The 25,446-nt window shown below is 43.0% G+C and overlaps 2 protein-coding genes across 6 annotated transcripts in view; one reads left to right on the top strand and one right to left on the bottom strand.

Annotated features, from left to right (window-relative positions):
* LOC106607579 (uncharacterized) overlaps positions 1-12,213 on the bottom strand; it is a 39,115-nt gene extending 26,902 nt beyond the window's left edge. Inside the window, exons 1-4 of one of the 4 annotated variants that reach the window (XR_006770263.2) lie at positions 11,183-11,627; positions 8,627-10,449; positions 1,000-1,224; positions 318-666 (exon numbers count right to left, since the gene is read on the bottom strand). Coding sequence is in view for 3 of the 4 variants with exons in the window: in XM_014204654.3 (XP_014060129.1) it covers positions 318-666; positions 1,000-1,224; positions 8,627-10,144 (2,092 nt within the window). In the remaining variant the exon portion in view is untranslated. Of the gene's footprint in view, positions 1-317; positions 667-999; positions 1,225-8,626; positions 10,450-11,182; positions 11,628-12,019 lie in introns of those variants that run through there. The other 3 variants (XM_014204654.3, XM_014204653.3, XM_014204655.3) reach the window with 3 other exon arrangements.
* Positions 12,214-12,413: 200 nt separating this feature from the next.
* The window catches only part of LOC106607578 (tau-tubulin kinase 2), a 29,348-nt gene continuing 16,315 nt past the window's right edge, over positions 12,414-25,446 (top strand). For both annotated transcript variants that reach the window (XM_014204652.3, XM_014204650.3), the window contains exons 1-10: positions 12,414-12,878; positions 13,823-13,960; positions 14,282-14,429; positions 14,668-14,741; positions 14,953-15,093; positions 17,176-17,280; positions 17,595-17,660; positions 17,742-17,834; positions 17,910-18,035; positions 22,540-22,697. In XM_014204652.3, coding sequence (XP_014060127.3) covers positions 13,889-13,960; positions 14,282-14,429; positions 14,668-14,741; positions 14,953-15,093; positions 17,176-17,280; positions 17,595-17,660; positions 17,742-17,834; positions 17,910-18,035; positions 22,540-22,697 — 983 coding nt within the window. In that variant the 5' untranslated portion in view covers positions 12,414-12,878; positions 13,823-13,888. The remainder of the gene's footprint in view (positions 12,879-13,822; positions 13,961-14,281; positions 14,430-14,667; positions 14,742-14,952; positions 15,094-17,175; positions 17,281-17,594; positions 17,661-17,741; positions 17,835-17,909; positions 18,036-22,539; positions 22,698-25,446) is intronic.

Raw genomic sequence — 25,446 nt, 5'->3', positions numbered from 1 at the left:
GAGAAAGAGAGAAAGAAAGAGAGAGAGAAAGAGAGAAAGAGAGAAAGAAAGAAAGAGAGAGAGAAAGAGAGAAAGAAAGAGAGAGAGAAAGAGAAAGAAAGAGAGAGAAAGAAAGAGAGAAAGAAAGAGAGAAAGAGAGAAAGAAAGAGAGAAAGAAAGAGAGAAAAAGAAATAAAGAGAGAAAAGAAAGAAAGAAAGAGAGAGAGAAAGAAAGAGAGAGAAAGAGAAAGAGAGAAAGAGAAAGAGGGAGAGAGAAAGAGAGAAAAAGAAAGAGAAAAAGAGAAAGAGAGTCCTCGAGGCTCCATGATAACACTTACTGGAATGCAGCAGGCTACGCAAGTTTGACTTGGGTGTAATGGGCGGTGGTTGCAGGGTTTGGTTGCTGGTGGTGATGGAGGACAGGAAGGTGGAGAAGTAGAGCCCTGAGCCCCCGCGCACCGGTGACAGGATGGGCGGCGGGGTGTAGGGCGGCATTGTGAAGGGGTGGTCAGGCAAGCGGATGGGTGAGCGGAGGTGGCTCTGGTAGGGAGTGATGGCGGAGTATACCGAGGGAACGATGAACGTGGTCGGTTTGGGCGGAGGGATGAAGAGCGGCTCGGGACGAGGACGCCGTTTGTGCTCGGCCAATTTCCCATCATTGTCCTGCCCTGCGTTGCTCTCCTCGTCCTGTTTTGGTGAGACGATTGTGAGGATGGCATTTGTTTTCTTTCAAATAATTTAGCTGCAATTCATTGACCTTGCCTGGCTGGTGCAATGTAAACAAGGGAATAGTCCCAAAAGTGCAAACCCCAGCCATCTTGTATTTCAGGCAGGTAAAATCAAACACTCAACTTATTTGAAAGAAAACAAATACTATGTGATCGTGTTCATTAGGCACCAAACAAAAGAATATGGACTGAAACAATGAGAACTTGTCCAACAAGAAACACTCAAATGGTGCAAAAGTTTTTACTACGATGTGCCCTAATGAACACAACCCAGGTCTGCAACAGGACCTACCTGGCTGAAGCTTTCCGACAGGGAGTTCCTCAGGGAACGGCGCCGGGCCACGATGACAGAGGGCTTGTCTTTGGGCTGGGGCAGGAGCAGGGGGTGCTGGCTCGGGGGGCGCCCATAAAGCCAGGTGCCCGGAGGGGCTGTCTGACCCTGACGCACTGGCACTGACACGGGCATAACCAAGGGCACCATGCCAGCCTGTCTGCCTGTAGGACCCTCCTGCAGCTGCTGGGGAAAGAGAGAGGGGAAACAGAAGGGAATAACATATGAGGTGAGAGAGATAAAAATGGGAGTGCATTAGTAAATTTAACATTCTACATGGAGCAATTGTTTATGTCAGACCGTAAGTATGCATGTCTCACACACACACACACACACACACAATTTATGGACATTACTTAGAGGCAGTCTTCAGTGTTGCAAGATCCGGTACCACAGACTTGAGAATACACTGCACATGTGGTATGAACAAACAGTTACTTATAGGTAGCACATGGTTACTGTCAGCTTACAAAACTTACTGAAAATTCATTACTAGTAAAAATACACATTAGAAAACCCATTCAGGCCAGGACAGAAAATAAAATGTGAAATCAAATTCAAATGACTCCAGTCAAATGTGTCAACCTCAATTCTGCACTTTTCTCCATTCAACTCCACTCCACCCCATATGGCCAACTCAGCAGTCTTCTGGCTGTGCTTGTGATTTAGAAATAGAAAAAAGGATTGTGAATATTAGTAGTAGGACTGTTTTATTAAGGCAACTGGTTGAGCTGAGAGTGTGGAAGAGGGCGAGTTTGCAGGTCTGGCTGTGGCTCCAGGCTGCATCCGCGGCCCCTCCCTGGCTCAGCTGAATGGCTGGGTAGGGAGAGCCCTGAGGAATGTGGAGGTGTGTAGACATGCAGCTGCTTCAACAGTCTGCACCCAGCCTCTCTTTCGCTATCTCTGCAGGCTGCACACACACACACACACACGGCTTCCCTGTGGGCTGAAGTGCAGGCAGGTTTAAAACAGAATGACAACAAGCAGAGCAATGCGTTTTATCACTTGGTGAGTGGATTTGTCAGCATGTTATGCCTTTAAAAAACAAGAGCTGAAAAAAAAATGCAGCTGCTTCAGTGGGTGTGCCCTAGGGAAACGTGAATATCAAATTCCGGACAGCAAGGCTAGGGATCGCTCTCTTTTCTCACAACAGTATAATCAGTGTTGAATTGTGACTAGAGGACCTAGGCCTTCAGAGGGACCAAAAAATCTTCCAATATGTTGTATCAATCAAACAAAAATAACAGAAAACATAGCATCACTTAATGTGCCCGACATATCTTCTGTAGTCAAACCATTCTAGTTCTAGTGAAGGAAGAGCAATGCTTTTTGATGACATTATGAATTAATGAAACAGGCCTGGCTGCGCTTCGGGCTGCCACACACACTTGCCATGGACACACCATATGACACACAGCATAAAATAATGCGATCAGTGAAACAAAAAAACACACTGTTTACACAACCTATGGCAGCCTAACACCACTATCACCAATAGTGACAACAACAGTGTCACATCAAAGGTGACAGGCTCATGGTGCTGAAAGGACAGCGCCGTAATACTTGTGCACTCCATGGCACACACAGCATCAAATAACGTTAAAGAATAAGCAGACCATTCACTCCAGTAGGCCCCATGAAATCACAAGAATATAAAAGAACAACTGTTTCATTTTCAAAATGGAATTAACAAACCAGCTATTACTTCCCATTGTAAATATATGTTATCACGCTCATCACAATAACCGGTGATAGTTTAAATGCAACAATGTTTCACAGTCATTATTTTCAAAGAGATAGTTTTCATGCTTGTAAATGCTTGTACAGCGAAATGCTTGTAAATGCTTGTGAATGCTTTCCCGTGATCATTTGTAAAAAGAATTGAAAGTTAATCTTGAAAAGGGTGATGCTAACAAATTAGCAAAAACATCCACCTTGACGTTGATATTAGCTGCTGTCGCCAATCACACTGCTATAACACAAGCTAGCTAAAGTTATTGCGTTACCATAGGAAAACTACTGCTTCCCAAATTATATTTTCTCTTGCGCTCTCAGTAGTGAAGTGTCTAGGCCTTCTCGAAGGCCGAGACAGGTCACCTTTTTCCCTCCAACAGGCCCACCCATTGCAAGTCAAAATGTGATTGGCTCCAAAACTGTGCTCCAATACAGTTGAATAGCACAGGGAAGAACAGCTGCACCCTCGCATTGAGGATTTCAAGTTGAAGGCTGACTGTGGTACTGCAGGCATTGTTTGCAGAAAACAGGATCCCCCATTATAGTGAATGGGGAAATGGCAATCTTTGTGGTCAATATTCATGGTTATACACTGGTTATACACAAAAATCTAAATGCAACATGCAACAATTTCAAAGATTTTACTGAGTTAGAGTTCATAGAAGGATATCAGTCACAACTTTACATGTTGTGTTTATTTTTTTGTTCAGTATAATTGTTTTTTTTAAAGAACACAATCATGGTACCAATAATTACTTCTATTTCACCAGATCCTTCGACCAATTACTTTAAAACAGGTTTCCCCAACTGGTGGCCCACAGGTGGTTTAATTTGGCCCCCCAAGTTTTCTGAGCAAATAAATAAATAAAAACCGATATATTTATGTAACAGGTGGGTCTTATCCTGATTCGTTAAAACCACATTCCAGACAGTGACTATTCCACTAGCTACCACCAGCTAAATCTATGACATTAAAATGCCTATTTACTCTGTTACATCTGAATGTGCAATGTACCGTCTCATCAGCCCAGTCAGGCAATTTATAAACATGATCTCCACTATAAAAAACATCTAGAAATTATCTCACATTTCTTTTAGAATAACATTTCGTTTTCAACAGTGGAGATTTGTATAAACTTTGCTGTCTGTATCTCTAACATTTGCAACATTTTGAAAATTGAAACATTCGATCGCCAGCTGTCCCATAGTAATGAACGTGTCGGGATGAGACAGACAGGCAGGCAGCTTTTCTCAGCCGAAATCATGAATCAACATAGTTCTTTGTATATATCCATAAAAATGATCAATTGAAAACAGGTAAAATGAAACGCAGCTAGTTTGCCATCTTTCCAGCTTCAGTTTGAAGTGATTGTGTTAGCGGTGTTGTTGGCTAGCTCCTCTGAACAACAGTGTCCTGACGAGAGAGCACATTTACTATGCCAGGCGAAATCGCGCAAAAATAGCTCATTGTTATGAATGTATCCAAATAACTGTCACTAGAAAACAGGTTAAACAAATGCAAATGAAGCTACTTTACTGTTATTCTTGCTGCACTGTTTGACATGACTGTAAGTTAGTTTCATAGCTAGCAAGCAAGGGATAAGAACGTTGCCAACCAGTACGGAAATGGAACAGTTAGAACGAACGACTGTGTCGCGTCCATAGTTATAGAACAAAAAGACTGAACGATTGGGTCGCATTTCTGGCAACCGAACTGATAGAACGAACGGCCGGCCGGCTTGGGTAGCAACCCGAGATTTGTGTTGGGACTATATCTTGTGGAAAGATGAAATAGTATGAATAAATTCATCAAAATAAAGTTAATGACAATATGTCAAATCATATTTGAATATGTCGGTAACCCGTTGTGTAAAATTGATACTGCCCTAGAAGCCGGTGTTTGGAGGATATTGGTACGGTTTGCCAGCCCTCGACTTGGTCTCAGGCCTAACAGCACCCGTTCCATTATATCCTACAAACATGGCTTCTGTGGAATTATCACTTAAATATACTGTATCAGTCAAAAGTTTGGGCACACCTACTCATTCAAGAGTTTTTTTATTTTTACTATATTGTAGAAAAATAGTGAAGACATCAAAACTATGAAATAACACATATGGAATCATGTAGTAACCAAAAAAAGTTTTAAACAAATCAAAGTATATTTTATATTCTTTAAAGTGGCCACCCTTTGCCTTGATGACAGCTTTGCACACTCTTGGCATTCTCTCAACCAGCTTCATGAGGAATGCTTTCCAACAGTCTTGAAGGAGTTCCCACATATGCGGAGCACTTGTTGGCTGCTTTTTCTTCCAACTCATCCCAAACCATCTCAATTGGGTTGAGGTCGGGTGATTGTGGAGGCCAGGTCATCTGATGCAGCACTCCGTCCCTCTCCTCGGTCAAATAACCCTTATTCAGCCTGGAGGTGTGTTTTAGGTCATTGTCCTGTTGAAAAACAAATGATAGTCCCACTAAGCGCAAACCAGATGGGATGGCATATGGATGCAGAATGCTGTGGTAGCCATGCTGGTTAAGTGTGACTTGAATTCTAAATAAGTCACCGACAGTGTCACCAGCAAAGCACCCCCACACCATCACATCTCCTCCTCCATGCTTCATGGTGGGAACCACATGCGGAGATCATCCGTTCACCTACTCTTGCTTCTCACAAGGACACGGCATTTGGAACCAAACATCTCAAATTTGGACTCATCAGACCAAAGGACAGATTTCCACCAGTCTAATGTTGCTCATGTTTCTTGGCCCAAGCAAGTCTCTTCTTATTTCTGTTCTTTCGTAGTCATTTCTTTGCAGCAATTCGACCATGAAGGCCTGATTCACGCAGTCTCCTCTGAACAGTTGAGGTTGAGATGCGTCTGTTACTTGAACTCTGTGAAGCATTTATTTGGGCTGCAATCTAAGGTGCAGTTAACTCTAATTAACATATCCTCTGCAGCAGAGGTAACTCTTGGTCTTCCTTTCCTGTGGCGGTCCTCATGAGACGCAGTTTCATCATAGCGCTTGATGGTTTTTGCGACTGCACTTGAAGAAAGTTTCAAAGTTCTTGAAATTATGCAGATTAACTGACCTTCATGTCTTAAAGTAATGATGGACTGTCGTTTTTCTTTGCTTATTTGAGCTGTTCTTGCCATATGGACTTGGTATTTTACCAAATAGGGCCATCTTCTGTATACCACCCCTAACTGATTGGCTCAAACGCATTAAGAAGGAAAGAAATTCCTCAAATGAACAAGGCACACCTGTTAATTGAAATGCATTCCAGGTGACTACCTCATGAAGCTTGTTGAGCGAATGCCAAGTGTGCAAAGCTGTCATCAAGGCAAAGGGTGGCTATTTGAAGAATATCAATTATATTTTGATTTGTTTAACACTTTTCTGGCTACTACATGATTCCATATGTGTTATTTCATAGTGTAGATGTCTTCACTATTATTCTACAATGTAGAAAATAGTAAATATAAAGAAAAACCCTTGAATGACTAGGTGTTCTAAAACGTTTGATCGGTATTGTGAGTATAATATATATATATATAACATTTTTGGGGTGCAATTTTTATTGTGGGTCATAGGGGCGGCAGGGTAGCCTAGTGGTTAGAGCATTGGGCCAGTAACCGAAAGTTTGCTAGATCAATTCCCCGAGCTGACAATGTAAAAATCTGTCGTTCTGCCCCTGAACAAGGCAGTTAAACCCACTGTTCCTAGGCCGTCATTGTAAATAAGAATTTGTTCTTAACTGACTTGCCTAATTAAATAAAGGTAATACAATTATAATTTTTTTTAAAGACAAAAAAACACCAGCTCCAAGTTATTTTAATTTAGAAAGAAATCCCACACATAATAGAGAGATCTAATGTGATTGTAAACAAATGTAAGCAAGGTTTGAAATTATTATGTTTTAGCCAAACATATCAGTTCGGGCTTCTTGCGGTCAATTTGTAGTCTACAAATTGTTTGTAATTATGTTCCTGCCCCCCAACCATACACTGCTTTAAAATCACACAGACGTAGTTAAAATGAGAATTTAGTTGCTAATGGCAGTATGCAGTACCTCGGTCGGCCTTTCGATTGAGACACCCAATGAGGGAGCTGCTTGCCTACAACGCCACTTCCTAGAGCAGGGATTCCCTAACTTTTTCACTCATATGGGCAAACAAACAAGCAAAAAAACATTCGCTGACATGGGCTAGTTTTTCATAAAAATCTCTTTAAGGTATGCAATGACTGACATCACAAGAGAAAAACTGATGATGTAACTAACCAATTTCGAAATGTCACCTTGTGCATTCTACTATTATAACTTTAAGAGTAAGTCGAAAGCCGGACTGAGTTCCTTAAAAAAAATCATAATAATAAATAGGGGCCCCACAGTTTGGGAACCACTGTCCGAGAGTAACTCAAACTGCCCATGCGATGTTTCCAAAAACTCCTCAATGTAGCAAGATGGTGACATGCTCATATGGCAATTCTGATTTTTCAAATACGCCACTGAGCATTCTCATAGGAAACAAGGGGTCTATGTCATCGATGGTTTCGTCCATATTTTTTACAGTCTATGGAATGGCAGAGGCCTTCAGCTTCTGAAGGCTTAGCCAATTGGCTGGCTGAGCTAGAATGTTTCTACCCAGAGACAATCAAAGAAAATCTTGATTGGATATTTTTTTCTCTTCAGTTTTAACCCTTTTCTTTCCAACACAAACTGAAGAAATGAAATCAGAAGATTGTTAAAATTATTGTATAGAAACCAAATCTTTAGGCCTTCAAGGCCCTCGGTTCCCCACTGAGTATAATGTGGATAGTACAGGGATGTCACAGGAGGTTGGTGGCACCTTAATAGAGGAGGACGGGCTCATAATAATGGCTGGAATGGAGCAAATGGAATGGCATTTGATAGGATTCAGCTCCAGCCGTTACCACGAGCCCGTCCTCCTCAATTAAGGTGCCACCAACCTCCTGTGACATCCCTGTACTATCCACATTATACTCAGTGGGGAACCGAGGGCCTTGAAGGCCTAAAGATTTGGTTTCTATTTAATCTTTACAATAATTTTAACAATCTTCTGATTTCATCTCTTCAGTTTGTGTTGGAAAGAAAAGAGAAAGAAATATCCAATCAAGATTTTCCTCCCCTCAGAAGACTCCTGTGTGGGATGTAGGCTTTCCTATGAAAGCAGAGGATTCACCAGAAATTCTCAGGAAAAGACACTTTTCAGGCTGCACAAGTACCCTGTGTATGAGGAGGATGTACAGTAGATGGAGAGAGTGTGTGTGTGCATGCGCTAGGCCGAATAGCTGGATTGCCAGTTATAAACAAACCAAACAGCTTGCCAACTGTCAAAGTCAAGATGACAGACCTTCTACATAGAAACCATGCTCTTCCTATTGAAAGAGGAACAGTGCATTGTAGTGGTCACAGTGGCAGCCAAGTACAGGAATAACACAATCAGTTCTCCCATCATCCGGGAATTAATCTAACTTCAAAATCGTCAGGTCCCCTTATTTTTCCCTTCAGGAAATACATCAGGAAAATAGTAACTAAATCAATATCGATTTCCCTGACCCATTGTGCAGGCCTTTATGGCACAGCAAGAATTTTTAACAATGTCATTGTATTTTGGGGTTTATTGGACAGGAGAGAGAGAGAAGTAGATAAGAGTGTGCTACAACATTGGGTCAGATTCAAATCCATGCTCGCAGCGCTACACAGTACATGTGATCCATAAGCAGCGGCCTAGACCGCTGGACAACCCCAGGCCACTATGTGAATGAAATTAACTTGAACTTGGAACAGGTTTTAGGCCTGGTTGAACTAAATAAAACAGTGCAAACAAACCTTGGATATCTTGGCAACCTTGGCAGCGGGCATCGACTCCATCTCGGAAGCCTTCTGGGCCAGAGTCTCCAGATTGATCTCTTTTGACGCCCTCCGACGGGTACTCTGGATGACCCCCCCCGTGGGACCCTGGCCCTCCCCCATCCTCCCTTCCTCTCCTCCGGCCACCACGCTGTTCTGGGGTACCTCCCTGGAGGGCTGGTTCAAGGAGGTTAGTGAGGGAAGGCCACCCAGGGGGGACAGCCCGTCTCTGGAGAGGCGGCGGGAGCGGCGGGGGGCAGCCAAAGGTGCGTCGGAGGAGGGTGACATGGGGTTAGGTGTGACCATTGGAGGGCAGGGGTTGCAGGGTGGGCTTGACAGATCAGTGGCTGGGGTCTCTACTTCCGGTGTCTGTCCCTGTCCATGAGTTTCCACTGACGGAGGCTTGTACTTCTGAGAGGGTGGGGGGCTAGCGCTAGACGGACAGTTGTCAGGGGGCTGGTTGTAGCTAAGGAAGTGTTGGTTTGGCTGTTGCTTTTGCTGAGACTGTGGCTGCAGTATTTCTTGTGGCGGTAAACTGTGTGGTTGCTGCTGTTGCTGCAACTGGTGAATTTGTTGCCGTTGCTCCTGTTGTAGTTGCTGCTTGTGAAACTGCTGTTGCATTTGCTGCTGCAGTTGGAGCTGATGCTGTTGCATTTGGTGATGTTGCTGCAACTGGTGCAACTGGTGCTGTTGTTGATGTTGTTGGTGCATTTGGTGCTGCTGTTGCATCTGAAGCTGCATCAGTTGGTGTTGTTGCTGGGCTTTAGACTGCTCGTTGTAGTTCAGGTTGGGCATGGCTTTGGTTCCCCCTTGGAACACCTGGTAGTACCCAGATGGAAGGTGTTGCTTGGTGGGTCCAAACGCCAGCTGGAAGGGCTGCAACAAGGACCCTTGTTGCATGGAGGGGTGAGAGGGGGGAGCATGGGGGTTCTGAGCCTGGAGGGCTACACCCTTATGGCCCTGCTGGAGGGCCTGGAGCTGGGCTTGGCGTATGGCGGCCGCCGCACCATGCTGCTCCCACTCTAAGCCCCTATCCTGGGCCATGGATCCTGGAGCCTGCTTCTCTGCTGGCCCCATCTGCAAAGCAGCTCCTCCATCGTGGCTCCCCTTGGGGAAAGCCACCTGGCCCCTAACGTTGTTCAAGCTGCCCATAAACGGGCCAAAGTTCTGCCCCCATGGATTTGTTGGCATAGGCCCGGGAGCTTCCTGAGACCAGCCAGGGGCCTGGATGGGGTCCTGGTGCATCCATTTGACAGGGGCAGTCTGCTGGTAGTGAGCCCGACTTTGGGGCCCCTTCTCTGGGTTGAAAACCCCAGAGCCGTGGCCTCCAGGCTCAACGACCCCGTGAGCAGACTCCAGAGCCGGGGGGCCAATACCCCCATAGAAGACATCAGAAGCCACAACGTGCTGCACTGAGGGCTCCTTCATGGCAGCTACAGTCCGATGTTTGCCCCCACACTTATCAGGGATCACTTTCTGCTGGGGAGGAAGACTCATACTAATAATCTAGCTAAAAAACAACAGCGGAAAAAAAAAGTCTGTGTCCTTTATATTTCCCCAGTCAATTAAGTGTAAAACAGGGACAAGACCAAGTGTGCCTGTTTACACTGCCTCAGTCTGGGACTGTTGTGGCCTGCTTTATTTAATAGAGAGAACAGAAGGATTTGGGAGGAAACATAAGTCCTACAGGAAAGGGTATAGGGTGGAGACCACACAACCCTCCTCCCCCAAGTCAGATCTGAAGAAGTTTGCAGTCACGGTGGCCCTAGATCCCCTTGTGGCCCTCATTCATGTGCAGGACCCTGAAAGACAGAGGATGAGAAAAATGACTGTTAATACAGTATGTTTTCAACAAGATTTTGTGCAGGCCAGGCCTGTTTGCTTAGCTCAGAGGAAGGAACTAGGCTACAGGGTATTCATAATGAAAGCAAAATAAGTTTCTGATAGCATGCACTGTACAAGTATCGTGCAAGCAAATCATTATCACTTTAGTACATCCAAACCAATTCACATGTAATGACATGTCAGACAAAGGTATCCGTGTCGGCCCATTGTTTACAGAACATTGACATTCATTTCGACTGTGATAAAAGCAGGCAGCAACAGAGCGAGGCGTGGGCTGTACACAGAATTGCCATTTAACACAGCGAGAAATACAGGAAACGAGGGAAAACAAGCAGAGCCGCTTTCAGTGTTTCTATCCTCCTCGTGGAGCCCCCAGTCCCCAGCCAATTGCATCGAAATTTCAGGCAACCTTTTGTGTTACATTGAAGTATTATGTTGCAACACTGTTACCGTCGCAGATTAGATAGTGTAACAATATGTGCGGGTGTGTGTGTACAAAATACATGTTGACAGGCTCTCTAAATCACATCATAACTCCTTGAGTAAAAAAACAAACAAACAACGAAACCTTCAAAACACACATTGTATACTACCACGCTATTCTGTTTACAAATTAAAGTTCTCCATGTTTTGCGCTCATGTTGATCGACAACAGAAACGTGCTATGCCACGAATTCAATAGACACTTACCGTTTCAATATCGTTTTATGTATTTGACAGCAAGTTCTGTGGAGCCAATTTGCTCTGGTCCAAAGTCGACTGCATGGCGGGATCGTGCGCAGCAGATGACATACTTCGACTACTTTTCTTCAGACCAAAGAGTAAACAACTTGCATCGAAACCATGCAAACACTGGACTTGGTATAGCAATGTTTATCGTTTAATCCGAAATCAGGTGATAGTATCTAGGATGTTACGCACCGTAACAGTGAATTAATAATACACTTTCAGGAAAACATGTTTAAAAAAAAATTACTCCCCGCATACGTACATAAACTGATAACGTTGGGTATGCTCAAAATGTGAAGTACACTGTATTTTGTTGCGTTTTTTCACAAATCTGTCTGTCATATACATTGGTTCCTACTATATTCATAGATACAATCAGCCTGAGCAGTGTTTATAAATCTGTGAAGCTGCGCAAAATCGTTGAAGTTCTAACGCTCGTGAATGCTTCACGTCACCCTTCAACTGACGTCCTGTTATCGGACCACGCCTATTATCCACCTTATATGGTTGTCCCACTGCCTGCGTATGGCGTCATCCAGCAAATTGCAGCACACCCTTGGCAGTGTTTCTGCCGGGAAATTCCATCAGAAAGGGGGCGCCCAGCCTCCCATTAAGGATCGCATGTTTAAGGGTGTCTGCGTGGCTAAATCCAAAGTGATTGATTTTGAACAGTACAGTGGTGTGGCAATGTAATAATATGTGGATATATATCATTAGCACAATTTGCATTTCCAAAGTATTCTATGTAGCATTTGATAGCACAATTTAGCTTTAAAATGTCAGTGGATTCATTCTGACCTGTCACTGTCGATCAGTCTCTGGTGTCTGATTGCCTACGGAGCTGTGAAGGGAACGGCACCTCCATACCTTCAGGCTCTGATCAGGCCCTACACCCAAACAAGGGCACTGCGTTCATCCACCACTGGCCTGCTGGCCCCCCTACCTCCGAGGAAGCACAGTTCCCGCTCAGCCCAGTCAAAACTGTTCGCTGCTCTGGCACCCCAATGGTGGAACAAGCTCCCTCACGACGCCAGGACAGCGGAGTCAATCACCACCTTCCGGAGACACCTGAAACCCCACCTCTTTAAGGAATACCTAGGATAGGATAAAGTAATCCTTCTAACCCCCCCCTTAAAATATTTAGATGCACTATTGTAAAGTGGTTGTTCCACTGGATATCATAAGGTGAATGCACCATTTTGTAAGTCGCTCTGGATAAGAGCGTCTGCTAAATGACTTAAATGTAAACGTAAATGTGTCAATGCTCTGGTGTCTGCATTGCTCTTCTGAGGTGGCACTCTTTTGCACATAATACTGTAATCTCACAGTTTTAGCATGTGCCAGGAAACGCTGTTGATTCTAATAATGCAATGACAGGGACATCTATATTTCGTATCCCTAGCCCGGCAGCGGAGATTATCGAAGCGAGAACTCTGCAAAGATGCAGACTGATCAATCAGTTGATAGAAGGAGCGCTTGCCCGTGACGTAACCGCTGCTGTTGTGTGAATGAGCGGAGGAGAAACCTTCTCCCCATTCCGTTATGTACACAATGAAACGTTTTAAGAGTTGAAAGCACAGCAGTGGATATGGAGAAATGTCACTTAACTGTCTGGATTGAAAATAGTATATTCTTGGAAATGGTGCAATCAAATAAGGTAGGTTAGATGAAAGCCGCATGTAAAATCTGCCTTATACTAGCCAACATTCGCTAGCTAGGTTTGCTACATAGCATGCTAGCTATTTTGCTTGCTAAATAAACGACATGTTACAGAGACAAGAAATCGTTTGCTTGTACCAGTTAGCTAGCTAGGGTTACACATATTTAATGTTATCCCAGCTATTAGATACCATATAGATAGATAGCTGTCTAAAAAGATAGCTAGCTGCTAGTATTGGTTTGTTGTTAGCTAACTGGTCCAGTACGTGATGGATGCAAAGGGTTATGCTTTGTTGTCAAGCAAGGTAACGTTACGCTATCTAATTTTAGCAAAGCGATCCTTTCTCCCTCTTTTTTGTAAGACCTTAACGTTAGTAGACCTAGCTAACGTTTGCCAGCTAGCCAACCAGCTTGCCAGATATTTTATCAAGTGAAATGCCTCTATTAACAGTTTTCAGAATGACAGCTGATCATGTTGGAATAGGATGGCTATGTTGGGTTGGTAAGTTGCTATGTCTGTTGGCTACATAAGCAACACACAGGGTAAGTTGTGAACAAGCAGCTCTTATGGCAATCACTGTGTTCATGCATTATTCTTAGCTATTACAACAGTAAGAAAAAGGACTTGGCTAAATGGGCTTTAAAAGTAGCCTGCAATAGAAGTGGTAGATTCTGCTGATGGGGCTTTTAATATGTCCAGTGATGTGATTATCCAAAGAAACATTATTTGCTGTGAATAAAAACAAATGGATGTAAATGTTCCAATACGTCCTTTACATTAGTATATAGGTGAAGAAAGTAAAATGACAGTGACAACACACACATTTTGACATCTCTCTGGGGACACATGAAGCTGGAGGTCATCAAGGACTCTACTTTGGCCTGATTTTGTCAGTTGTCTAAATTGAAATGTTTCTTTCCTTTCGCCATTTCTTTCTGCAGTAAAAAGCCAGCGACACTGATGCCAGGTGCAGGCCGTCGTTGGGAGCACTCCGAGCAGCACTTGGGATGAGTGGTGCAGTAGAGCAGGCGGCAGACATCCTGTCAGTCACAGACTTGGTCCGGGAGAGATGGAGAGTGGTGAGTTACTATAAATACTACCAGCTACAGAAAGGGCACAGCTAGCTTCGGTCAAATCTGTCTTGTCGCTGCTCCCATTCTCCTAGCAAGAAGGCAGCAGCGAGAATGTCAAAGCAGCTTTATGTAATGTGTCTAACCGGTATGAGGTGAGATGTGGTGTGTGTGTACCTTCTGTAGGTACAGTATGGCGCTTTTCATACAGAACACTCACAACTTCCCTCTCGTTCTCTCTCTCCACCTCTCTCCACCTCCATCCCCCACCCACCCGCTCTCTCTTCTTTCTTTACTACCTGCATTCCACCTTCCCCATTCCATTTCCAGGTGAAGAAAATTGGTGGGGGTGGCTTCGGGGAGATCTACGAGGTGCTGGATCAGCTGAGCCAGGTCAACGTGGCCCTGAAGGTGGAGTCTGCCCAGCAGCCCAAACAGGTGCTGAAGATGGAGGTGGCCGTGCTGAAGAAGCTCCAGGGTGAGAGACAGGGGCCCTGTTGGAATACAGTACGACCTCAAATATACGTCTAGAATGGAGGTCGTTCGGAAATACACTGAAATGTCCATAACTTTGAAATTCACACAACCGTATCAAACCTTTGTGGAAAATATTGATTGGATATTTACGTGTTTCTAATAATTTGGCCAGATACTGTAAATATCTGATGTGTTTTAGAAGAGAGACCTTCTAAGCAACATTTGTTTCTCTGTTTCAGGTAAAGATCATGTGTGTCGCTTTGTAGGCTGTGGCCGCAATGACCGCTTCAACTATGTGGTGATGGAACTTCAGGTAAGGTTTCTGGCTGCGTGCTCATGCGCACTTGTGTGCGACCTTAAATATTTGAATCCCTTTAATTGTAATGTGATTTGTGGATTCAAATAAAGTGTGGTGTGTGTGTGTGTGTGTGTGTGAGAGTGAGAGAAAGAATGAGTAAGTATCTCAGCCTTGGGTGACCATCACCCCATCCCACAAACATTGCTTTACTGTCTGTGTCCTATAGGGGAGGAATCTGGCAGACCTGCGCAGAGCTATGTCTCGCGGCACCTTCACCGTCTCCACGACTCTGAGGCTGGGCCGACAGATGCTGGAGGCCATCGAGAGCATCCACTCTGTGGGCTTCCTGCACCGCGACATCAAACCTGTAAGGGGTCATGGGGTCAGAAGATGAGGGAATAATAAGGGGTCATGAATCAGGGGTAAGGGAACAAGATGAGAGCATAAATAATGTACTGGTAACACTCAAGCCTTAAAGGGATAGTTTGACATTTTGGCAATTAAGCGTCAGATTAACTAATGTATACACTTTTATGTCTCTGCGTCCAGTGTATGAATGCAGGTATAGCGCTTTAAGTGGTTATACAGTGAGGGAAAAAAGTATTTGATCCCCTGCTGATTTTGTACGTTTGCCCACTGACAAAGAAATTATCAGTCTATAATTTTAATGGTAGGTTTATTTGAACATTGAGAGACAGAATAACAACAACAAAAAATCCAGAAAAACGCATGTCAAAAATGTTATAAATTGATTTGCATTTTAATGAGGGAAATAAGTATTTGACCCCCTCTCAATCAGAAAGATTTCTGGCTCCCAGGTATCTTTTATAAAGGTAATGAGCTGAGATTAGGAGCACACTCTTAAAGGGAGTGCTCCTAATCTCAGTTTGTTACCTGTATAAAAGACACCTGTCCACAGAAGCAATCAATCAATCAGATTCCAAACTCTCCACCATGGCCAAGATCAAAGAGCTCTCCAAGGATGTCAGGGACAAGATTGTAGACCTTCACAAGGCTGGAATGGGCTACAAGACCATCGCCAAGCAGCTTGGTGAGAAGGTGACAACAGTTGGTACGATTATTCGCAAATGGAAGAAACACAAAAGAACTGTCAATCTCCCTCGGGCCTGGGGCTCCATGCAAGATCTCACCTCGTGGAGTTGCAATGATCATGAGAATGGTGATGAATCAGCCCACAACTACACGGGAGGATCTTGTCAATGATCTCAAGGCAGCTGGGACCATTGTCACCAAGAAAACAATTGGTACACTACGCCGTGAAGGACTGAAATGACCCGCAAGGTCCCCCTGCTCAAGAAAGCACATATACATGCCTGTCTGAATGATTCAGAGGACAACTGGGTGAAAGAGTTGTGGTCAGATGAGACCAAAATGGAGCTCTTTGGCATCAACTCAACTCGCCGTGTTTGATATATATCCCTCTCTTTTCTGCCTGTGGATTTATACAAAAGATGACCCCAAGAACACCATCCCACCGTCAAACATGGAGGTGGAAACATTATGCTTTGGGGGTGTTTTTCTGCTAAGGGGACAGGACAACTTCACCGCATCAAAGGGACGATGGACGGGGCCATTTACCGTCAAATCTTGGGTGAGAACCTCCTTCCCTCAGCCAGGGCATTGAAAATGGGTCGTGGATGGGTATTCCAGCATGACAATGACCCAAAACACACGGCCAAGGCAACAAAGGAGTGGCTCAAGAAGAAGCACATTAAGGTCCTGGAGTGGCCTAGCCAGTCTCCAGACCTTAATCTGTGGAGGGAGCTGAAGGTTCGAGTTTCCAAACGTCAGCCTCAACCTTAATGACTTGGAGAAGATCTGCAAAGAGGAGTGGGACAAAATCCCTCCTGAGATGTGTGCAAACCTGGTGGCCAACTACAAGAAACGTCTGACCTCTGTGATTGCCAACAAGGGTTTTGCCACCAAGTACTAAGTCGTGTTTTGCAGAGGGGTCAAATACTTATTTCCTTCATTAAAATGCAAATCATTTTATAACATTTTTGACATGCGTTTTTCTGGATTTTTTTGTTGTTATTCTGTCTCTCACTGTTCAAATAAACCTACCATTAAAATTATAGACTGATCATTTCTTTGTCAGTGGGCAAACGTACTAAATCAGCAGGGGATCAAATACTTTTTTCCCTCACTGTAATGCATTGCACAACTTGTCATAAGCATGTATGACAATATTATAATGTCTCATAGTGATCCTGACTACATCCCAGCCATTTTGTTATTATCAGTAAAAAAAATTGATGCATGGTGAGAAATGCCTTATTATAAGACCGCATCAAGTTTCAAAGCATTGTACCAGGCATTGCTGGAAAGAGTAACAGGATTTACTTCGATTATTGCCTGCTTCATCAGATCAATGGCAAGGACAAGACTAAGTATCAGTGACTGATTTACTGTGTTTGTACCACCCCAGTCAAACTTTGCCATGGGGCGCCTGTCCAGCACATGTCGATGCTGCTACATGCTCGACTTTGGTCTGGCCCGACAGTTCACCAACTCTTGTCAGGAAGTGCGTCCTGTAAGTATTCCTGCACGTGCATGTGTGTATGCGCATGTGGCTCAGTTGGTAAAGCATGATGCTTGCAATGCCAGGGTTGTGGGTTCGATTCCCATGGGGGACCAGTACGAAAAAAGTATGAACATGTATGCACTCACTACTGTTAGTCACTCTGGATAAGAGTGTGTACTAAATGACTAAAATGTCAATGTGATGGCTACATTTCAATGTCCACTTAAAATGAAGCTCGCATTGGGCATGTATTCTAAGTAGTATGCTAGTGTGAATATTGAAGATTCAATTTCATTTCTTATCCATCTCTCTCTCCCTGTCAGCCTCGTCCCGTGGCAGGGTTCAGAGGAACGGTGCGCTATGCCTCAGTCAACGCACACAAGAATAAGGTGAGGTCAACCTTATACTAGGCTATATGAGTACATGTTCTCACCTTGCTCACCCATGTTGTGTGTGTCTGTGGTATTCAGGAGATGGGTCGCCATGATGACCTCTGGTCTCTCTTCTACATGCTGGTGGAGTTCACGGTGGGCCAGCTACCCTGGAGGAAGGTCAAAGACAAAGTAAGTGTATGTGCATGTGTGTGTACTGTACATGTATGAGCATGTGTGTTCATGCTCTTTTCCCTCTGCTCACAGGAACAGGTGGGGAACCTAAAAGAGACCTACGACAATCGCCTCATGCTCAAACACCTCCCCTCAGAGTTCAGCGTCTTCCTGGATCATATCCTGACCCTGGACTACTTCACTAAGCCTGACTATCAGGTAACATTGGTCTATATATGTTTCCATATGTGTGCATTAACTCAAATATCCAGAAAATATTGGAGTTGGAATTTTAGTTTACTTCCTGTAGGGCTGTCCCCATTTAGTCGACTGTTTAGTTGACTGGTCGATTGTTTGGTCGATAGGTTGTTGGTCGACCCAGATTTCTTTAGTCGAGCAGTAGCAAAAAAATTAATATCATGGTGTGCAAGACACCTGTCTGATTCTTGCCTGTCTGAGTGGACTGATCCATTATGGATGGCACAGTCCATCAGTCTAATACATATGCTACTTAAATTATACATGGTTATATTACATAAGAACAATGGTGCAATACTAATAAAAATGATATTATTTTATAACAAATGCACTTTCTCCCTCTTTGGATACCAGTCGCTGTCCACTGTTCTGAAACATATCAGTGTGCTGTTGAATTGACGCCTTTTCGTAGACCATGTTGCTATGTGCATAATAGCAAAGTTAACCAGTATTTTGGTGTTGAGAACAATGCTGCGGAGGCAGCAGCAGAATGAGGAGAGAGGAAACGCAAACTTAATTAGGTCTATAATCAATAGCCTAACTGCTTTATACTTTTTAAAAAATTGTATTTATTTAACTAGGCAAGTCCGTTAAGAACAAATTCTTATTTACAATGACGGCCTACCCCGGCCAAACCCTAACCCAGACGACGCTGGGCAAATTGTGTGCCAGCCTATGGGACTCCCAATCACGGCCGGTTGTGATACAGCCTGGAAACGAACCAGTGTCTGTAGTGACACCTCTAGCACTGAGATGCAGTGCCTTAGACCGCTGCGCCACTCGGGAGCCCATCAATTTATCTACAGAAATAAGACAGATCCTGCTTTTGTTGCCTGAGTGTTTGTTTAATAGCCTACTGATTCATTGAGCACCAAGCCTCATGCAATGACATGTTAAGTAAATAATTTCACAAATTCGGCTGTTTTTAATCTTTGCTTTGCTGGAGTAAAGATTTAGACTTTTTTTTTTCGTTAGAACAGTCTCTCTGGAATTATTTAAAATGTATTTATTGTTTACACTGTTCCAAATTGTCTGAAAAGTTATATTTATAATAGCAATAACGCTCCTTTTTCTTGATATCCTTCTTATTATTGTCCTTCATATCCTTCTCATTATCATTAGTAGGCTTAGTATAGCAGTCTTGTATAACCACCACTGTGTTGCAGGCGTAAAAGTACATCCTTTTTAGTCTTAATACCGTAACTTATTTGGCCTATATTTCAATACTTATATAGGCTACTGTATCGGTCAATCAATCATTAATTCGTTCATGTCATCACACAGAATATGAGTCATTCATGATTTGAAATGCAATCAAGCATTTTAGTTTTAAAATAAATTCAAGCGAGCCTTGAATAATTAGTTTAAACAATAAATAAATAACCGTTCCATTTCGGAAATTGCATTCATGAATGAATGCAGCTGTTTTTAGTCTTTGCTGTAATAGAGGCTTAACAATTTTTTTTTACAACAGACTCTGGTATGCTTACACTTTATTTTGTGTTGTTTACATTGCTCCAAACAGTCAGGAAAATTATATTGTAATCTATACAGCATCTGTTTGGTGCACACAACCTTTTCTGTTGCATAGAGGCTGTAGATAAAATGTATGACACTGTAATGAGACAGACACTTTTTACATCATGCAAGTTTTCTCAGATCAAAAATCAAATAAATGTAAAAAAAGAGCTGTCACAAATCAACATTTCCTAAAAACAGGACAGGTCAAAATAAAATGGACAATATGGAATGGACAATTACAACTGTTGTCCAGGAGTTTCACCGCATTGTCATGATCAATGGTTTGAAGTTTGTACCCATACATTTTTTTACAAGCTGATCATAGCGAAAAAGAAAATACTTCTGTATTTCCCGCTGTGTAAACACATTGCAAATAGGCTTGCGATAACTCATGATAAAGTTGGGTAGTTGATATTCAGAGCTTAAATATCCAAATTGACTAGTCACAGGAATCAGGACTAATAAAGCCAATGCAGCGGCCTGTTTTACAAATGGTGGGGCTACCACATGGATGGGCATTCATAAAATTCCATTGCGGGCGACATAGTAGGCTACACCCTAGTAAGCACGAGCCAATGTCTTTTTTTGGTCCTGTCCGCATGTCGTTTTTTTGGTGTGTTAAAAAGGGTAGGCTTACCACATACTGTAGATGGGCATTCATAAAATTACATTTCAGGCAACACTGTAGGCGACACCTCAATAAGCATGGACCGACATCATTTGGATGTCTTTTTTTGGTGCAGTTCCGGACCGGCCTTGATTTCCACGTAGGCCTTGATGTCCATGTACATTGGTTTTTTTTGTCTGGTCCGTATCAAATCTGAACCAATCATGGACGATTTGGTTCAGATTTTGTCCAGCTTGGACCAGTCTGGTCCAAACATAGACGTCTATATATTACTTATTTTCAACTTTCATTCAGGACAAAAAAATTGCCTGATTTCAACATCTGCCCAAAAGATTTGCAACATCCATAAAACATTTTTTTTTTTCAACATCTGTAAAATATGTATTTTCAACATTCATTAAGAACCGAAAATGAACCTGATTTCAACGTCAGGAAAATACATATTTCTCAAAGTCCTGAAGATGCCTTTTCAGCATCCTGGAAAATATATATTTTAAACATAATATTTCATTCAGAACCTATATTGAACTTGAACGTCTGGAAAATACATATTTTAGACTTCTTTTCAACGTCATTTTGCTTACTGGGACTATTCTAGTTTTGCGGGGGATGGTGGCAGAAAGGCAATGACCGGCCCTGGCTAGTGCACTGTTTAGCTCACATCCGAAGGCTGCGGGGCATTTAGGACGTAAGCTACTGCGGATCGCAAAAATATCCTAAAGATTATCTTCACTCTTACTCAATTCAAATATTATGATGACGCTATAGCAAAGATGGTTTGGTATGGTTTAGAAACTTAGGAACCAAGCTTGAGTTATCAGTGTGGCCCTATCACCTGGACATGTTGAAATACTGTATCTTCACGCCTAGAATTCAAACCTCCAGGCTTCCGTCATAACTGTCAATTTATTGGATTTTTAGAAATGAATCCCGTCTGAATTGTCCTCTGGAATAACAGACATCCTGGAGTAATAATTACATAACCAACGTTCTGTAGTAATACTATTCCCATACAAATAGGTATTTGGTCATGTGCATGCGACGCAAACGTGTCCTGTAAAGAGAGCAAGGGTCGAGGGAATGGGGAATGTTTTTCCTAAACAAATGAAGGATTTCGGTAACAGAAATGGCAATAATTATGTTGCACCTTCATCAACAAACACTTTGATGTTCTGTGGTGGTCGCTGCAGCAGGGAGGAGAGAGACAACGGGTGCCAGTTAGAGTCACTCGCTGTCTCTTTTTTTTTAACACAATGCAGCAAGTCTGAGCTGGCCCGGCACAATCAAATCAATTGCTTGTCGGGCTCCCTCTAGTCATTTGTGTGTCTTAATTATTTAATCAAACCATGTGCTTAAAAGCATCAGACAAGCTCAGTGAATATAGTTGATTTGATTTAAACACATAGGATGTGTAAATATATGGAACGATACATGTTTACATTTACATTTACGTCATTTAGCAGATGCTGTTATCCAGAGCGACTTACAAATTGGTGCATTCACCTTATGATATCCAGTGGAACAACCACTTTACAATAGTACATCTATATCTTTTTTGGGGGGGGTAGGGGCGGGGAGGGTTAGAAGGATTACTTAATCCTATCCCAGGTATTCCTTAAAGAGGTGGGGTTTCAGGTGTCTCCGGAAGGTGGTGATTGACTCTGCTGTCCTGGCGTCGTGAGGGAGCTTGTTCCACCATTGGGGTGCCAGAGCAGCGAACAGTTTTGACTGGGCTGAGCGGGAACTGTGCTTCCACAGAGGTAGGGAGGCGAGCAGGCCAGAGGTGGATGAACGCAGTGCCCTTCTTTGGGTGTAGGGACTGATCAGAGCCTGAAGGTACGGAGGTGCCGTTCCCCTCACAGCTCCGTAGGCAAGCACCATGGTCTTATAGCAGATCCGAGCTTCAACTGGAAGCCAGAGGAGTGTGCGGAGGAGCGGGGTGACGTGAGATAACTTGGGAAGGTTGAACACCAGACGGGCTGCGGCGTTCTGGATGAGTTGTAGGGCTTTAATGGCACAGGCAGGGAGCCCCGCCAACAGCGAGTTGCAGTAATCCAGACGGGAGATGACAAGTGCCTGGATTAGGACCTGCGCCGCTAATTTCAACCAATCGATTGGTCAAAAGAACAGATGACTCTTGGCCAACCCCCCCAAAAAAATTGGCGGGGACAGACCTAACTCCCTGATTTGACTGAATTTGAATGGAATTGACACCCACTCCTATGTGTGTATTTGTCTGCCAACAACAAGCCAACAATAAATCTGACCATTGTTTCATAATGCTAAATGTCAATGGTTTTGGTTGTTCTGTTCCAGCTACTAATTTCAGTGTTTGAAAATGCCATGAAGAGCCACAACGTGTTGGAGAATGACCCGTATGACTGGGAGAGGTGCGACTCAGAGGATATGCTGACCATCACCGGTTCAGCCACCACCGCTCAGCAACTGACCCGCCTCACACCAGCTTACATTGGGTAAGAACTGCAATGATGGCATATTGTTTGAAAATAGTAGCAGAGAGGTAGAACTGTTTGGTATCAGAAGTAGGGTTACAGTTTTTTTTTCAGGAATCCAGGGAGGAGAATTCCTGAATTTCCTACTTATTCCAGGAATCTTCCAAACTGGATATCTGGAAAACCTGGGAATTTTGGGAAAGTACCCAAAATATTGCAACTGTAATCCAAAATGGCAACTGTTCCACTCAAAGACTGTGTTTAGACAGGCAGCCCAATTCTGATATTTGTTCCACAAATATTTATCAATATTGCTTCGAAACTATTCTAAAATACTACTTTCGAACAGAATATAGAATGCTTGTTTGCATAGAAAAAGTGTGTTTTATCAAACAATCCTACGAGTGTCATATGTACACCGAGGGAGATGACCATTGATAAATACCTATTGCTCTTAGCCTTAGTGCATATACAGTGCCCTCCGCTAATATTGGCACACTTGGTAAATGTTTATCCTCTTGATCTTTCATTCAAAATATTCACAAAAATCAAACCTTTAATTAAAGTAAATTGTAATTTGAAAGAAAAAAATTGTAATTGAAAGAAAAAATACATTCTTATCATAAAACCAATATTTTTCTCAAATATATGTGCCACAATTATTGGCACCCCTTCATTCAATACGTTGTGCAACCTCCCTTTGCAAAGATAAGAGCTCTGAATCTTCTCCTATAATGCGTGATGAGGTTGGAGAACACATGGCAAGGGATCTGAGACCATTCCTCCATACAGAATCTGTCCAGATCCTTCAGATTCAGGAGGTCCACACTTGTGGATTCTCCTCTTCAGCTTATCCCACAGGTTTTCTATGGGGTTTAGGGCAGGGGACTAGGATGGCTATGGCAAAAACTTAATTCTGTGGTCAGTGAACCATTCTTGTGTTGATTGAGGTGTGCTTTGGATCATTGTCCTACTGGAAGATCAAACCACGGCCCAATTTAAGCTTTCTAGCAGAGGTTTTGATTTAATATCTGCTGGTACTTGATGTTCCATGATACCATGTATCCTGACAAGTTGTCCAGGGCCTTTGGAAGACAAACTGACCCGCAACATCAAAGATCAACCACCATACTTCACAGTGGGGATGAGGTACTTTTCTGCATGGCTATCTTTCTGTCTACGCCAAACCCACCTCTGGTGTTTGTTTCCAAAAAGCTCTATTTTGGTCTCATCTGATTATAGAACCCGGTCCCATTGAAAGTTCCAGTAACGTTTGGCAAACTGTAGGCGCTTGAGTTTGTTGTTTGATGACAGCAAAGGCTTTTTTTATGGCAACCCTCCCAAACAACTTGGTTATGGTTATGTAGGTGGCGTCTGATCGTAGTTCTGGAGACTTTCTGACCCCAAGACCCAACAAATATCTGCAATTCTCCAGGTATTATCCTTGGTGATTTTTTTACCCACTCAAACCATCCTCCTCACTGTGCGTGGGGTCAATATAGCCACACGTCCTCTTCCAGGCCGATTGTTAACATCTCCAGTTGCTTTAAACTTCTTAATTATTTCCCTGATAGTGGAAATGGCTATTTTCAACCGTTGATCTTTTTTCTTATAGCCATTTCCTGATTTGTGCAGCTCAACAACCTTTTGTCGCATGTCATTACTGTATTCTCGGGTCTTTCCCATAGTGATGGATGACTATGGGAACTTGGCCTGTGTGTCACCTCATATTTATACCCCAGTGAAACAGGAAGTCATGGCTTACCACTTAAGTGTTCCTAATCACTCAGGTGAACTTAACGTAAAATATGGGAATATACTTCAGTTAGATTTTACTCCTAAGAATTTCTAGAGGTTGCCAATAATTGTGCCACACATGTTTTGGAGAAAAATATTTATTTCATTTATTTAACATAAAAATGTGACTTCAATTAATGGTTAGATTTTTGTGAATATTTTGAATGAAAGACAAATAGGATAAACAGCAAAGAATTTTTTTTCACAACCCGTTTTGCTCATATTTACCAAGGGTGCCAGTATTAGGGGTGGGTACTGTATGGTCAATCATCCCTTTAAAGTCTGTGGGGAATATACAATGCCTTACAATGAATGGCGCAATCAAAAAAAATAAAAAAATAACTATTTTCAGAGACTGAATATAGGTGCTAGAATTAGAGATTGAGTTAAACCAAATGGTTTTATTTGGTTTGCTCCGTTGTGGCTTGACCAGTACAAATTCAGTAGTTTTTTCCCTCATCAATCCACACACAATAACCCATAATGACTAACAAAAACAGGTTTAGACATTTTTGCTAATATACAAAAAATTTAAATCTGAAATATTACATTTACATAAGTATTCAGACCCTTTACTCAGTACTTTGTTGAAGCACCTTTGGCAGCCAATACAGCCTCGAGTTGTCTTGGGTATGACGCTACAAGCTTGGCACACCTGTATTTGGGGAGTTTCTGCCCTTCTGATCCTCCCAAGCTCTGCCAGGTTGGATGTGGAGCGTTGCTGCACAGCTATTTTCAGATCTCTCCAGAGCTGTTCGATCATGTTTAAGTCCGGGCTCTGGCTGGGCCACTCAAGGACATTGAGACTCGTCCCAAAGCCACTTGGTCACTTGTCTTGGCTGTGTGCTTAGGGTCGTTGTCCTGTTGGAAGGTGAACCTTTGCCCTAGTCTGAGGTCCTGAGAGCTCTGGAGCAGGTTTTCATCAAGGATCTCTCTGTACTTTGCGCCGTTCACCTTTATCTTGATCCTGACT

This window comes from Salmo salar, chromosome 06 (genome assembly GCF_965601325.2).
Source record: "Salmo salar chromosome 06, fSalSal1, whole genome shotgun sequence".
NCBI classification, from domain to species: domain Eukaryota; kingdom Metazoa; phylum Chordata; class Actinopteri; order Salmoniformes; family Salmonidae; genus Salmo; species Salmo salar.
This window is presented reverse-complemented; position numbering and strand designations above follow the sequence as displayed.